This window comes from Bison bison, unplaced genomic scaffold, assembly GCF_000754665.1.
Source record: "Bison bison bison isolate TAMUID 2011002044 unplaced genomic scaffold, Bison_UMD1.0 scf7180017864119, whole genome shotgun sequence".
Taxonomy (NCBI): domain Eukaryota; kingdom Metazoa; phylum Chordata; class Mammalia; order Artiodactyla; family Bovidae; genus Bison; species Bison bison.
The window spans coordinates 1,230,668-1,245,111 of NW_011494691.1; the positions used below are offsets into that span (position 1 = coordinate 1,230,668).

The 14,444-nt window shown below is 37.9% G+C and overlaps 2 protein-coding genes across 4 annotated transcripts in view; one reads left to right on the forward strand and one right to left on the reverse strand.

Annotated features, from left to right (window-relative positions):
- Positions 1-14,444, forward strand: part of ACAD11 (acyl-CoA dehydrogenase family, member 11) — a 119,577-nt gene that overhangs the window by 71,220 nt on the left and 33,913 nt on the right. For both annotated transcript variants that reach the window (XM_010839574.1, XM_010839575.1), the window contains exons 12-13: positions 532-639; positions 4,713-4,811. In XM_010839574.1, coding sequence (XP_010837876.1) covers positions 532-639; positions 4,713-4,811 — 207 coding nt within the window. The remainder of the gene's footprint in view (positions 1-531; positions 640-4,712; positions 4,812-14,444) is intronic.
- ACKR4 (atypical chemokine receptor 4) lies at positions 5,381-11,227 on the reverse strand. Of its 2 annotated transcripts, XM_010839573.1 has the most exons (3): positions 10,789-11,227; positions 9,921-10,311; positions 5,381-7,522 (listed from the first exon to the last, which is right to left on the reverse strand). In XM_010839573.1, exon 3 carries the CDS (start codon positions 7,511-7,513, stop codon positions 6,461-6,463), a length of 1,053 nt encoding a protein of 350 aa, XP_010837875.1. In that variant the 5' UTR covers positions 7,514-7,522; positions 9,921-10,311; positions 10,789-11,227; the 3' UTR covers positions 5,381-6,460. The 2 variants fall into 2 exon arrangements, with proteins under 2 accessions (XP_010837875.1, XP_010837874.1); XM_010839572.1 differs by having other exon boundaries at positions 9,921-11,227.

Genomic DNA, 14,444 nt, shown 5'->3' on the forward strand with positions numbered 1-14,444 from the left:
TAAAGTCAGCTGTTTCCACTGTTTCCCCATCTATTTCCCATGAAGTGATGGGACCAGATGCCATGATCTTAGTTTTCTGAATGTTGAGCTTTAAGCCAACTTTTTCACTCTCTTCTTTCACTTTCATCAAGAGGCTTTTTAGTTCCTAGCAGAGTATATTTGCAAGATAACAGGCAGAAGTTAGCCAGTAAATTATTTTCCTCAGTCCTAATTGAGTCAAAACTCACTAGAACCATGCTTCATTGGGATGAAGTAGACAAGTGTCTGTGATTCAGAACAAGCTGAATAATAGGCACCAAATGCCATGTAGTTATGACTGCTTATGGCATACCTTCATTGTAAATTATATTTACTATTATGTTTAGTCTATGGCCATGCCACCCTGAACACACCTGATTTCATCTATTATGTTTCAAAATATTTTTGTTAGTAAATATTAAAAAGATTCATGTCTCTTATCTATATAAAGTTTGGATTTCATATTAGTACATTTTTAAATGCAAAATTAATGCTTTTCTTCATTACATGCAGACACAGGGAACATGGAGGTGCTCCACCTATATGGAAGTGAGAAACAGAAGCAGCAGTGGCTAGAGCCTCTTCTTCAAGGGAATATTGCCTCCTGCTTCTGTATGACAGGTAAGAGCAAATCAGTCACGTTCTCCCATTGTGCACTCTTGAGGTTATTATGGAGGAACTAAAGAAATGTGGGATGTGGCTTTGTGTTTAGGCAAATTTTTCTGTGACCAGAAATATGAAAGTGTTTGTTGTGAGCCCAGTTTTAATATTTTGGCATTTTAAAATGTGCAGAATAAAATCGTCCTCCACTTTGGGAGGATACCATATGTTTTCTGGTAGCCTGCTTTAGCAGCAGAGTAAACCTAATTTCTGGAGAAGGTGATGGCACCCCATTCCAGTAGTCTTGCCTGGAAAATCCCATGGGCGGAGGAGCCTGGTGGGCTGCAATCTGTGGGGTTGCAAAGAGTCGGACACGACTGAGTGACTTCACTTTCACTTTTCACTTTCATGCATTGGAGAAGGAAATGGCAACCCACTCCAGCGTTCTTGCCTGGAGAATCCCAGGGACAGGGGAGCCTGGTGGGCTGCCGTCTATGGGGTCCCACAGAGTCAGACACGACTAAAGTGACTTAGCAGTAGCAGCAAACCTAATTTCATAATATTTTGACTTGCATTTAAAATTGCCTTCTAAGGACGTTTAAGATCTTTTTTTACCTTAGTGTATGAAACATTCATCTTTGTGATAATTTTATACTGACACTTAAAAAGTACTCCACTCTGCCATAAATCAAAAAAAATAGAACTTTTACCCGTGTTGGTCATATAGCTCAAATTATAAATTATAATCATGTGGGCTGATGAAAGTAGGAGCATGCTAATAAAAGTGGGTCTTGGTATATTTGTACATAGGAAACAGTTAAGAACTCTTACTCAAAAAACAAGGTCATTGTTTTATAATTGAGTTAGAATTAAACTAAGTTTCATCTGGCCATCAATTTATCAGAACCTATTATCCTTCTATAACACTGCATGCATTTATAATAGTAAAACTGGGACCTCCCAGGTGGTCCAGTGGATAAGAATCCACCTGCCAATGCAGGGGACATGGTGTGATCCCTGATCCGGGAAGATTCCACATGCTGCAGAGCAACTAACTCGTGCAACCCAGCTACTGAAGCCCATGCACCTAGAGCCTGTGCTCTACAACAGGAGAAGCCACCACAATGAGGAGCGTGTGCGCTGCAACCAGAGAGCAGCCCGCGTTCTCCACAACCAGAGAGCTGGGGCGCAAAACAAAGACCCAGCACAACCATAAATATAAATTAAAAAAGAAAACTTTTAAGTAGAAAGCTCCTTTTCTAAAGAAAGAGTGTCTCTTGTTTTAGAAAGGGAACACATAAACTATTTGAAGGATACTGCTCAAAAGAGCAGCATATTAACAAATGCAGATTACTATGATTTAGAACTAGCCTGTTAAGTTCTAAAATGCAATGCTGTAAAGCAGTCTTCTAAAGGTGTCCTATGGAAAGCTTTCTGAGGACAATAAATGTTGAGCCGGTTTTATAGAATGCAAAATAGATCGATGACAGCATTACTGATAGAATTTGAAAGGCACAGTTAGAAGTTGTTTAAGATGCTACAGAAATAGCGTCAGAGATGTAGAAAACAAGCTATGGTTACCAAGGGAGCAAGCGGCAGGGAGGGATAAATTGGGAGATTGGGACTGACATATACACATTATACACACACACACACACATGTATATAATAGATAACTTGTATATAGCCTACTGTATAGCACAGGGAGCTAATGACCTGTATAGGAAAAGAATCTAAAAAGAGTGGATATTATGATTCACTTTCCTGTACAGCAGAAACTGACACAACATTGTAAATCAAATATACTCCCAAAAAAATTAATTTAAAAAAAGTTGGTTAATATACTAAACCTATGGTGATCAAGACCATCCCCAAGAAAAAGAAATGCAAAAAGGCAAAATGGTTGTCTGAGGAGGCCTTACAAATAGCTGTGAAAAGAAGAGAAGCAAAAGGCAAAGGAGAATAGCAAAGATATACCCATTTGAATGCAGAGTTCCAAAGAATAGCAAGGAAAGTAAGAAAGCCTTCCTCAGTGATCAATGCAAAGAAATAGAGGAAAACAGTAGAACAGGAAAGACTAGAGATCTCTTCAAGAAAATTAGAGATACCAAGAGAACATTTCATGCAAAGATGGGCACAATAAAGGCAGAAACGGTATGGACCTAACAGAAGCAGAAGATATTAAGAAGAGGTGGCAAGAATACACAGAAGAACTATACAAAAAAGATTTTCACGACCAAGATAATCATGAGTCAGACATTCTGGAATGCAAAGTCAAGTGGGTCTTAGGAAGCATCACTATGAACAAAGCTAGTGGAGGTGATGGAATTCCAGTTGAGCTATTTCAAATCCTGAAAGATGATGCTGTGAAACTGCTGTACTCAATATGCCAGCAAATTGGGAAAACTCAGCAGTGGCCACAGGACTGGAAAAGGTCAGTTTTCATTCCAATCCCAAAGAAAGACAATGCCAAAGAAAGTTCAAACTACCGCACAGTTGCACTCATCTCACACGCTAGCAAAGTGATGCTCAAAATTCTCCAAGCCAGGCTTCAACAGTACATGACCCATGAAATTCCCGATGTTCAAGCTGGATTTAGAAAAGACAGAAGAACCAGAGATCAAATTGCCAACGTCTCTTGGATCATCAAAAAAGCGAGAGTTCCAGAAAAACATCTACTTCTGCTTTATTGACTATGCCAAAGCCTTTGACTGTGTGGATCACAACAAACTATGAAAAATTCTTCAAGAGATGAGAATACCTGACCACCTGACCTGCCTCCTGAGAAATCTGTATGCAGGTCAGGAAGCAACAGTTAGAACTGGACATGGAACAACAGACTGGTTCCAAATCGGGAAAGGAGTACATCAAGGCTGTATATTGTCACCCTGCTTATTAAACTTATATGCAGAGTACATAGAAAAAAAAATATGTCGGGATGGATGAAGCACAAGCTGGAATCAAGACTGCCAGGAGAAATATCAATAACCTCAGATATGCAGATGATACCACCCTTATGGCAGAAAGGGAAGAAGAAGTGAAGAGTCTCTCTATGAAAGTGAAAAAGGAAAGTGAAAAAGTTGGCTTAAAACTCAACTTTCAGAAAACTAAGATCATAGCATCTGGTCCCATCATTTCATGGCAAATAGATGGGGAAATAATGGAAACAGTGACAGACTTTATTGTCTTGGGCTTCAAAATCACTGCAGATGGTGACTGCAGCCATGAAATTAAAAGACGCCTGCTCATTAGAAGAAAAGTTATGACCAACCTAGACAGCATATTCAAAAGCAGAGACATTACTTTGCCAACAAAGGTCCATCTAGTCAGAGCTTGGTATTTCCAGTGGTCATGTATGGATGTGAGAGTTGGACTATAAAGAAATCTGAGCGCCTAAGAATTGATGTTTTTGAACTGTGGGGTTGAAGAAGACTCTTTGAGAGTTCCTTGGACTGCAAGGAGATCCAACCAGTACATCCTAAAGGAAATCAATCCTGAATATTCACTGGAAGGACTGATACTTTGGCCATCTGATGCAAACCCTGATGCTGGGAAAGACTGAAGGCACGAGGAGAAGGGGATGACAGAGGATGAGATGGTTGGATGGGATCACTGACTCAATGGACATGAGTTTGAGTAAGCTCTGGGAGTTGGTGATGGACAGGGAAGCCTGGCATGCTGCAGTCCATGGGGTTGCAAAGAGTTGGACACGACTGAGTGACTGAACTGAACTGAACTGATGGTGGGAAAATCTGGCTTGCAAATATGTAGTACAGATTTCCATTGTATGAAGTAAACAATGATATTTTTAATGTGTGTTTGATGATTAGAGAGAGGATTAAGTGAGTTGTAACCCAACTCATGTGTCACTGAGTAAGCCAAAAACACAATTTGGATAGCTGATCTATCTGAGTTGTTCTAAATATTTCATTCATTCTCTCAGTGCACATTTATTGATTACCTACTATGTGTAATGTTAGGAAGATGAAAAAGACAAAGATGCCTCTGTCATCAGAGAGTTCACATTTCTTTAAGTGTCTTTTATAAACCAGTGGTATCTGCCTGCCTGTAAATTCAGCCTTTGCTTATTTGTAGAGCCCGATGTAGCTTCAAGTGATGCCACGAATATTGAATGTAGCATCCAGCGAGATGGAGACAGCTACATAATTAATGGCAAGAAATGGTGGAGCAGTGGTGAGTATTCATAATGATCCTTCATGCCAGATGCTGTGCTAGAATAATAAGATACATAGTTATTCATTTCATGACCACAGTTCTTTAAATTCTACCTTTGAAAGCATTTTCAAATTTAGAAATAGTTGATAAAAGGAAGAAAGCTGAGCGCTGAAGAATTGATGCTTTTGAACTGTGGTGTTGGGGAAGACTCTTGAGAGTCCCTTGGACTGCAAGGAGATCAACCAGTCCATTCTAAAGGAGACCAGTCCTGGGTGTTCTTTGGAAGGACTGATGCTAAAGCTGAAACTCCAATACTTTGGCCACCTGATGCGAAGAGTTGACTCAGTGGAAAAGACTCTGATGCTGGGAGGGACTGGGGGCAGGAAGAGAAGGGGACAACAGAGGATGTGATGGCTGGATGGCATCACTGACTCGATGGACGTGAGTCTGAGTGAACTCCGGGAGTTGGTGATGGACAGGGAGGCCTGGCGTGCTGCGATTCATGGGGTTGCAAAGAGTCGGACACGACTGAGCGACTGAAGTAAACTGAACTGAACTGATAAAAGGAAAGTAATCTTAAAATAATGTCTTGATTAGGCAATGTTTAATTTAAGAGCAGAAAACATCTATTTTTTTTTTTACAGTTTGTGAGGTAAAATGCACACCATGTTTAGCCATTGTCATTTCTACCAAAATTAAATTTTAGTAGGGGCATATTACCTGAACAATAATAATCTATATATAATTTTTGAAGAGGTAAGCAGTACATGTTATTAAAATTTATTTGTGGTACATATTTTCATTGCTGAAAAATACAAGTGTTTGAGTGATAAATAATAGTCTTTACATATAGGAAAATATTTAGTAAACCTTCAGTAATAGAATCACATAAGTGGATAAGTCCTTTAGGCAATTATAAAAATTAAAACCTATGCTTGTCTGAGGATTGCTTCTAGAGTATACATGATAAGTCTAATAGGATAACCAGCTTATTACTAAAGAAAGTTGACATAAAAGTAAATTGTATGTTAAGAAACTTACTAGTAATACATTAAAATGGCCAGAAAAGCTTTTTTTTTTCCTTTGCTAGTTTTTATTCTTTCTGGAGTTTTATGAAATCACTTACACATTAGAAACAGGAGAAAGAAAAAGACAGCCAGAAAGATTATTTTTTTATTTTTGATTGCTAATTTTTACTCTTTCTGAAGTTTTATGAAATCACTTACAAATTAGGAACAGGAAAAAGAAAAAGTCATTAAATGTTGCTGCATGATTATTCAAGTATTAAAATTATGCAGGAAAATTGTTATGTTAAAATTTAGATAATTTAAAATAACTGTAAATGACCCTTAAATTAAACCTCTTTAATAATCTGTTTTAGATGACCTAACTTGTAGTGTTTTTCTTATGTATGACTGTTAATACTATTTTCTTATATTGTTAGCTTTAATTTCTGTGTTTTATGAATTTATTATTTTGTTTCTTCTTTTTCTTGGCTTCTACCCCACTCCCCTTTCCCACCCCAACCTCTTCTTTGCTACAAGTTGCCACCACAGTGTTTGAAATTTGAATTTCTGAAAAATGCAGATGTTTGATGCAGATGCAGATGTTCTCAGCAGGAAGCATCATTCATGTGTATTGAAGCAAGAGACAGATGGGTCTTATATTTAAATGCTGAAAGTACTGGTTGGCTCTGTAGCATCTTCAGATTCGAAAGGAATCTCCTCCACATTTTGTCTTTGTCTTCTCCAGGATCCGTATTTCTTGGCAACTTTCATGATGTAGTTTTTAAAAGAGGTTCCCATGAAAACATATAGGACGGGGTTGAGGCAGCTGTGAAAGAGTGCAATACTCTCTGTGATTTGGATGGCAACGTCCATGCGTTTGCTCATGTCACAGTCAGTGATCAGGGAGTAGATGATGTCTATGGCTTGGCAGAACTTGACAATATTATAAGGTAATTGAGTGACAATGAAAACTATGACCACTGTGAACAGAACTTTGAGGGGCTGAGATTTTTTAATGTTAGGCATCTTGATGAGTGTCTTTGCCGTGATGAAGTAGCACACTGCCATGATAAGAAAGGGTATTATAAATCCAATGCAGATTTCCAGGATTTGAATTGATGCTTTCATTGATGTTCCTAGGTGGTATGGAAAGATGGGAACACACCTAGCTTTATGATTTACTGTATAAAAAACCAACTGAGGGATACTCAGCAAGATGGCAGCCACCCAGACGCAGAAACAGATGACCCAGCATGGTTTTCCCACTCCCGATTGACTGGGAGCTTTAATTACTGCCCAGTATCTGTCTGTGCTGATACAAGCCAGAAACTGCATTCCAGACACAAAATTGACTGTGTACAAGGCTGAAGTGACTTTGCACATGATTTTCCCTAAAACCCACCCATGAACTGCATTAACTGCCCAAAAAGGCAAAGTGAATAGAAGGAATAAATCCGCCACTGCCAAATTCAAGATGTACACATCTGTTTTGGTTCTCCGCTTTTTGTAATAGGCATAAATCGCCACTACAGTGGAATTGCCTGCAAGTCCAATGATGAAAGCTATTGTGAAGAAGGCAGGTAGGAAAACTTTTGCAAATTTTCTGACCTCTTCTTTTATACAGATCACTTCATACTGACTATAGTCATGAGTGTCATTCATTTCATTTTCCTCATAATAGTAATCTGTTGACTGGTTGTATTCCAAAGCCATGGTTCCAATCTAAATGGCAAAAAGAATACAGCATATTTATTTTAATATTGCTTAAATGGAAATACTTTTGCTCTAGCATATGTTTTATGCTTTTATTAGAGAATAGTTTGTTGTTATACCATATGTGAGCCTGAGTCTGCCACTCTTTGAAACTCTTTAATGGAAGTCACATTAGAGTATATCCTCAAGAGTAGTTTTTCATTGCTTGTTTTTACAAGTCTGTACAGGAAACGGGATTTACAGAGGGAAGATAAAAAAAATAATACCCTGGGAAATGTTCTTAATCATTAAGCCCTAAAACTTGTACATACACAACTTTGTGATTCTTATGCAGTATATCAACAATAAATTAAAATGAATTATTTAAAATAAATATTTTACTTATATTTATTCATGAATTTATTTTAGATTAAGTTAAATAAATTATCTCAGAATTGTACTTAATTTTAGTTGTTGGCTTTTATAAAACAAAGTCTCCTCGAGTTAGCTTCCCTCCAAAACTTGCCACTGCATGCTGATTGTAAACTACTATTTGATAGAACTGTTATTCCACTAGTCACCTAAGCCTTAAACCTGCACCATCCTTGATTCCTCTCTTCATCCCTTCATCCCAGATTTTCAGTCTGCCCCTAAATTCTGATTTTACCTTCCAAATAGGTCTCAAATCTGTCTCTTCCTTTTCACATAATTCATCCACATTATTACCTGGCCTATTACAATGTCTTCCCAACTGGTATCCTACTGTTCTCATTCCTTCTTACCACTTCCTTGTCAAAAACATTTTTCTTACTGCCATCAGTGTGCTTTATCTCTAAAATGTCAGTCTTATCACTCTCCTGCTTAGCTCCTCACCTAAAAGACACATCTCTCTGAAAGATACAATCTAAGTTCTTTACCATGATACCCAAGGCTCCATAATGTAGTCCTACCCATGGTTCCTGTACACCCTGTACTGTACACCTTACACTGTAGACGATGACAGTACTGATTTGCCAGTGGTTTTTGGGCACACACCATGCCATAGTATGCATTTACATCGTTACTCAGTCTCTTCTTTTATCTGATATACTATTTCCTTCCCGTCCCTTGAAAGGCCATTTCCTATTCAGTTAACTCAAATTTCACCTTTCTGGAAGACTTTCCCAATCCAATAACTGTATCTATGTATCAACTGTATCTACATATCAAAGAACTGACCTGGTCCTGTGCAGTTTCCCAGACTACCTTTTCCCTCTATGATCTAAGTTCCCTAAGACTGTGACCTATTGGATTTCTGTTTGTAATTAATAACTGAAGACAGTGACTGGTACACTCTTGGTGGCCAGCAAATATTTATCAACTATAACGTTTACTAATAAGTATAAAGCTGTTACTTTAGGAATAGAAAGATGATATTCCAGGAATCTTATGTCTCATCATTAAGTTATTCTACTATGTTGTCAATTAATACCCTGTAGTATTAAGATAAGCTTGCACAAAATTCACATTTTAAAATATATATAATAATTACTTTTAGCATTTTTATTATAGTGCTAAGCTTTGTTATGCTTTTTCCTTAGCCCTTCTGTCTTCCTTGGGATATTTTTTGTCCTTGGAAGAATATCAAATGTTCTTATAGAATCATTAATGAAGAAATTATTTTCAAAACAGTACACCAGCTTATGCTACATTTTCAAAAGAATATTCTTATACTTGCTAACCTTTTGTAAATGAGTAAAGCAAAATGAAGAAGGCCACATAGAGGAAAAATACCACATAGAACTGCTTTCATTTTGTAAAAACCAGGTGCTCACAATTTTAAATGACTTTTATCCTTATAGTTATTTGAAAAGTTATGTGAAAAGTTCCAATCTAGAAGACCACTCTAGTGTTCATTCTCTTATATGTTAATTATTAACACAATATGAACTTTGTTCTTTCCTTCTCTTTTATCACAGAAATCTTGAACCTGGTGATAAGGTATAATATGGCCAAACAGTATAAGATATTAAGGAAAGATATTTTAAAAGAATTAATCATACTAAAAATATGAGTAAATAAAAATAGGACTGGAAATTATTTGCAGAAATGATCCTTCTGGCAGATAAATAGAAACACATTTAAATGCCTTTATAATTATTACAAGAATTTAAAAAATTGGTGTTTATAAAACAAAGCAAGAAAAAATGGTATAGCAAAACCTGTTATTAACAAAGCTTTATAGGCAAATAATGGTATTAAAATAATATTTTATTCTTGCTATATTCATATTTTTAAGGTTGAAGTGTAAAACTTTTCAAATAGCTCTTTTTTGCACCTGTAAACTTTTATGCCTCGACTCCCTCTGCATAGATAAATATACAAAATCTTTGGACTTTTAAAAAAAGTCATATCTAACTCTGAATGAAGAAGAAAGAAAAAAACCAACCTGTTTCAGTAGGCAGACAGGAGCAGTCTTGAATGCAGAGAGTAAAATCAAATGACACTCTCTAACTCAGACTACTTTTGTTTTCGTTTCTACACCCCGCCTTTGTCTTACATCCAGGAGGGCTTTCCGGAAATGTAATCTTGTGAGCACTTGATCTTTTATTTATGTTTAACCGTCCTGTGAAGTCATATCCAAGTTCTTAAATATCTTTGGTTATAAACTTGAAGGAATTCAATCTTGTTTCAAAAGCTACAGACCTTTCCAAGTTTCCACTTAACTGAAGGGAATGGGAACATGCCTGCAGCTGAGGTACTGACTGCCAAACCAAGAGAATTCACCAGAGCACCTCAAGGCAGCTAATAAGTACTTGTAGGTAGTATCTAGACAAAAACTGTAAAACAAAAATGATTGTAACTCAGACAATTATCTTTTTGAAGATTAAATTATCAAAAATAAATTCTGAGTAATCATTAAGCATTTATAGTAGAATTTAAATTTTTATACCAGATCATTTTATATTTTAATATTTAAACTGTGAGACTCTCCTTGGCTTCACTGAACTCCTCCTCTGTCATTGACCCCAGAGTATGCCTTTCCCCATTACTTTAAATTCTTGTGCCTTCTTGTAATCTTCAATGACCAGACACAAACTTTTCACATCCTTCTGTCTGGGAAGCCTATCTCAACTGTCTCCCCCTCCACCCATTTCCAAACAAATGAAAGTTAGAGAAAGAAATGTATGCAGATTTAACACTAGTAGGCTGTTTGACCTGGACTCTCCTCACATTTGCATGACAGTTCCCTTATTTACTTTCTCAGAGGAAACTAGGCTTAGTCTCTACCTTCAGAAGTTATTTCAGACCCATACCTTTTTTTCTCTAAGCAGTTGATCTAACATTCCTGTTGGTTCACAGAAAAGAAGCTCTAGGTCACTGAGGTCTTCACCTTCCACTTGTGTGTCTGAGGGTACAGCCAGGTTCTCCTCCTTGTTATCTACCAGTCTTTGAGGAAGAGTTATTTGCATGCAGCTAAATCATCTCACCCAGAAAAAAACTACCTAGATTTGCAGTGTTTGCCATTCTTCATGGTGTAAATACTCACTCCATGGCCAGTTTCAGCTACCAATGTGAATTCACTGAGGGCAACTTTGCTAAGAGATGAGTATTTTCAGCCTTTCGTAGGAGGCTCTAGCACAATTCTTCAAAGGAGGCATCTCTGCTGCTGACCATAGCTGATCATTATTCTGATCTCTTACGAAGGATACTGCTCTTAATATTATCCCTGTCCTCTCTAGGGGCTTCCCAGGTGGCTCGGTTGTAGCCATGCATTCCAGGAAACAAACTCACTCAGAAGGACAATGCAGATAGTGGAGTGCAGTTTATTAGACCAGCGGGCCCAAGGCAGAGTCTCCTCTTAGTCAAGGACCCCGACCAGCATTTGTGAAAATCTTTTATACCCCATGGGTACATGTCCGAATCCACCACCCCAAATTCCTTGAGACTTACATAAACCAAGGAAAATACAATCCAAATAACCCCATCATTCATGTGCTATGTGCTCATGTGCTCAAACAGTCAAACAATTAGCCAATAATCAATAAATCCAAGGTTACACTCCAATAGATACAGAAAAATTTATGGCCTGTCTGGAGGAAGGGGTGATAAGTGTATGTTTTCTCTTAGGTGATGAGTAACCTAGATATGATCTTCAAGGTTCCCCTGTCTGGAGGGGGTCTTATCCTTCTGTTGTTGTTTTCATAGGCACTAAACACAGAGTTCAGAGTCTATTGGAAAGGTGGCCAAGCATGATCAGCATGAACAGGCCTAAGATGGAATCCAGACCCTTTGAATTCTTTCTTCAGCTCAGTGGTAAAGAATCAGCCTCCCAATGCAGGAGATGCAGGAAACGTAGGTTCGATCCCTGAGCAGGGAAGATCCCCTGGGGTAGGAAATGGCAACCCACTCCAGAATTGTTGTCTAGGGAATCCCATGAGCAGAGGAGCCTGGCAGGAGTCTAGGGAGTCAAAAAGAGTCAGACACAACTGAGCATACATGCACACCCTCTCTAGACTCTTTGGTCTTTCACTTTCTCTTACCTTTTATTCTTTTTTTTCCTTATGTATTTTGAGGCCAGGTGGAAGCAAACAAGCGACCTTCCACTAAATTCTTAGAATGATCTACAAGTTCCCACAAGGTCTGCCTCCATCCCTCATTACTTCTCTGACTTATTTCCTTTTACTCACCCCTTTCCTGGCTTATTCTGCCGCACCAGCCTCCATGCTGTTTTGAAATGTACCAGGCACATTCCTTCTTAGGGCTTTTGTATTGACTCTTCAATCTGCCTGGAATGTGCTTTCTTTTAATATCCACACGGTTCACTCCCTCATGTCTTTCAAGTCTTTGTCCAATCACCACCTCCTCATTGAGGCAACCTCTGACTATTCTATTTAAAATATTGTCACAAAACAAATGAACAAGCATTAAACAAAACAGAAAGTTATAGATACAAACAAAAAACAGATGTTTACCAGATGGGAGGAGGAAGACGGGGGGAAAGAAATAGGTGAGGGAGATTAAGAGATTACAAATTCTTAAGAAGGAATTACAAACTTCCAGTTGCAAAGTAAATGAATCATGGGGATGAAATGTACAGTGTGTATAGTCAATAAGTAATTTTTGTATGGTGGCATATCGTAACTAGATTTATCATAGTGGTCACTTGAAAATGTATAAAAATATCCAATCACTATGTCATATAATGGGAACTAATATAAAGTCATAGGTCAATTGTACTTTGAAAACAAGCAACCATTAAAAAAAAAGAGATCAGATATGTGGTTACCACAGGCAGGTGAGTGTGTATGTGCGTGCTCAGTCACATCCAACTCTTTAATATCCATACTACATATTGAATTAATGTTTTAGGGGAGGAGCTAAGATGGCGGAGGAGTAGGACAGGGAGAACACTTTCTCCCCCACAAATTCATCAAAAGAACATTTAAACGCCGAGTAAATTCCACAAAACAACTTCTGAATGCCGACAGAGGACATCAGGCACCCAGAAAAGCAACCCAAGTCTTCGAAACGAGATGTTTTATCAATGGTGCTATATAGAAGGAGAAGTTTTGAAAAGACTGTAAAAATAGGACCGATAACTGGAAGCAGGAGGCTTAAGTCCAAACCCTGACTCCAGGGAACTCCTGACTCCAGGGAACATTAATTGACAGGAGCTCATCAAACACCTTCATACCTACACTGAAACCAAGCACCACACAAGGGCCAACAAGTTCCAGGGCAAGACATACCAAGCAAATTCTCCAGCAACAAAGGAACACAGCCCTGAGCTCCAAGATACAGGCTGCCCAAAGTCACCCCAAAACCATAGACATCTCATAACTTATTACTGGACACTTCATTGCACTCCAGAGAGAAGAAATACAGCTCCACCCACCAGAACACCGACATGAGCTTCCCTAACCAAGAAACCTTGACAGGCCACCTGTACAAACCCACACACAGCGAGGAAACACCACAATAAAGAGAACTCCACAAACTGCCAGAATACAGAAAGGACACCCCAAACTCAGCAATTTAAACAAGATGAAGAGACAGAGGAATACCCAGCAGATAAAGGAACAGGATAAATGCCCACCAAACCAAACAAAAGAGGAAGAGATAGAGAATCTACCTGATAAAGAATTCCAAATAATAATAGTGAAATTGATCCAAAATCTTGAAACCAAAATGGAATCACAGATAAATAGCCTGGAGACAAGGATTGAGAAGATGCAAGAAACGTTTAACAAGGACCTAGAAGAAATAATATAGAGTCAATATATAATGAATAATGCAATAAATGAAATTAAAAACACTCTAGAGGCAACAAATAGTAGAATAACAGAGGCAGAAGATAGGAGTAGTGAATTAGAATGGTAGAAATAAATGAATTAGAGAGAAAAAAAGAAAAATGAATTAGAAGAAATGAGGACAATCTCAGAGACCTCCAGGACAATATTAAATGCTACAACATTCAAATCATAGGGGTCCCAGAAGAAGAAGACAAAAAGAAAGACCATGAGAAAATACTTGAGGCAATAATAGTTGAAAACTTCCCACAAATGGGGATGGAAATAATCACCCAAGTCCAAGAAACCCAGAGAGTCCCAAACAGGATAAACCCAAGGCGAAACACCCCAAGACATATTAATCAAATTAACAAAGATCAAACACAAAGAACAAATATTAAAAGCAGCAAGGAAAAAAAAAATAAAATAAAAGCAGCAAGGGAAAAACAACAAATAACACACAAGGTAATTCCCATAAGGATAACAGCTGATCTTTCAGTAGAAACTCTTCAAGCCAGGAGGGAATGGCAAGACATACTTAAAGTGATGAAAGAAAATAACCTACAGCCCAGATTATTGTACCCAGCAAGGATCTCATTCAAATATGAAGGAGAAATCAAAAGCTTCTCAGACAAGCAAAAGCTGAGAGAATTCAGCACCACCAAACCAGCTCTCCAACA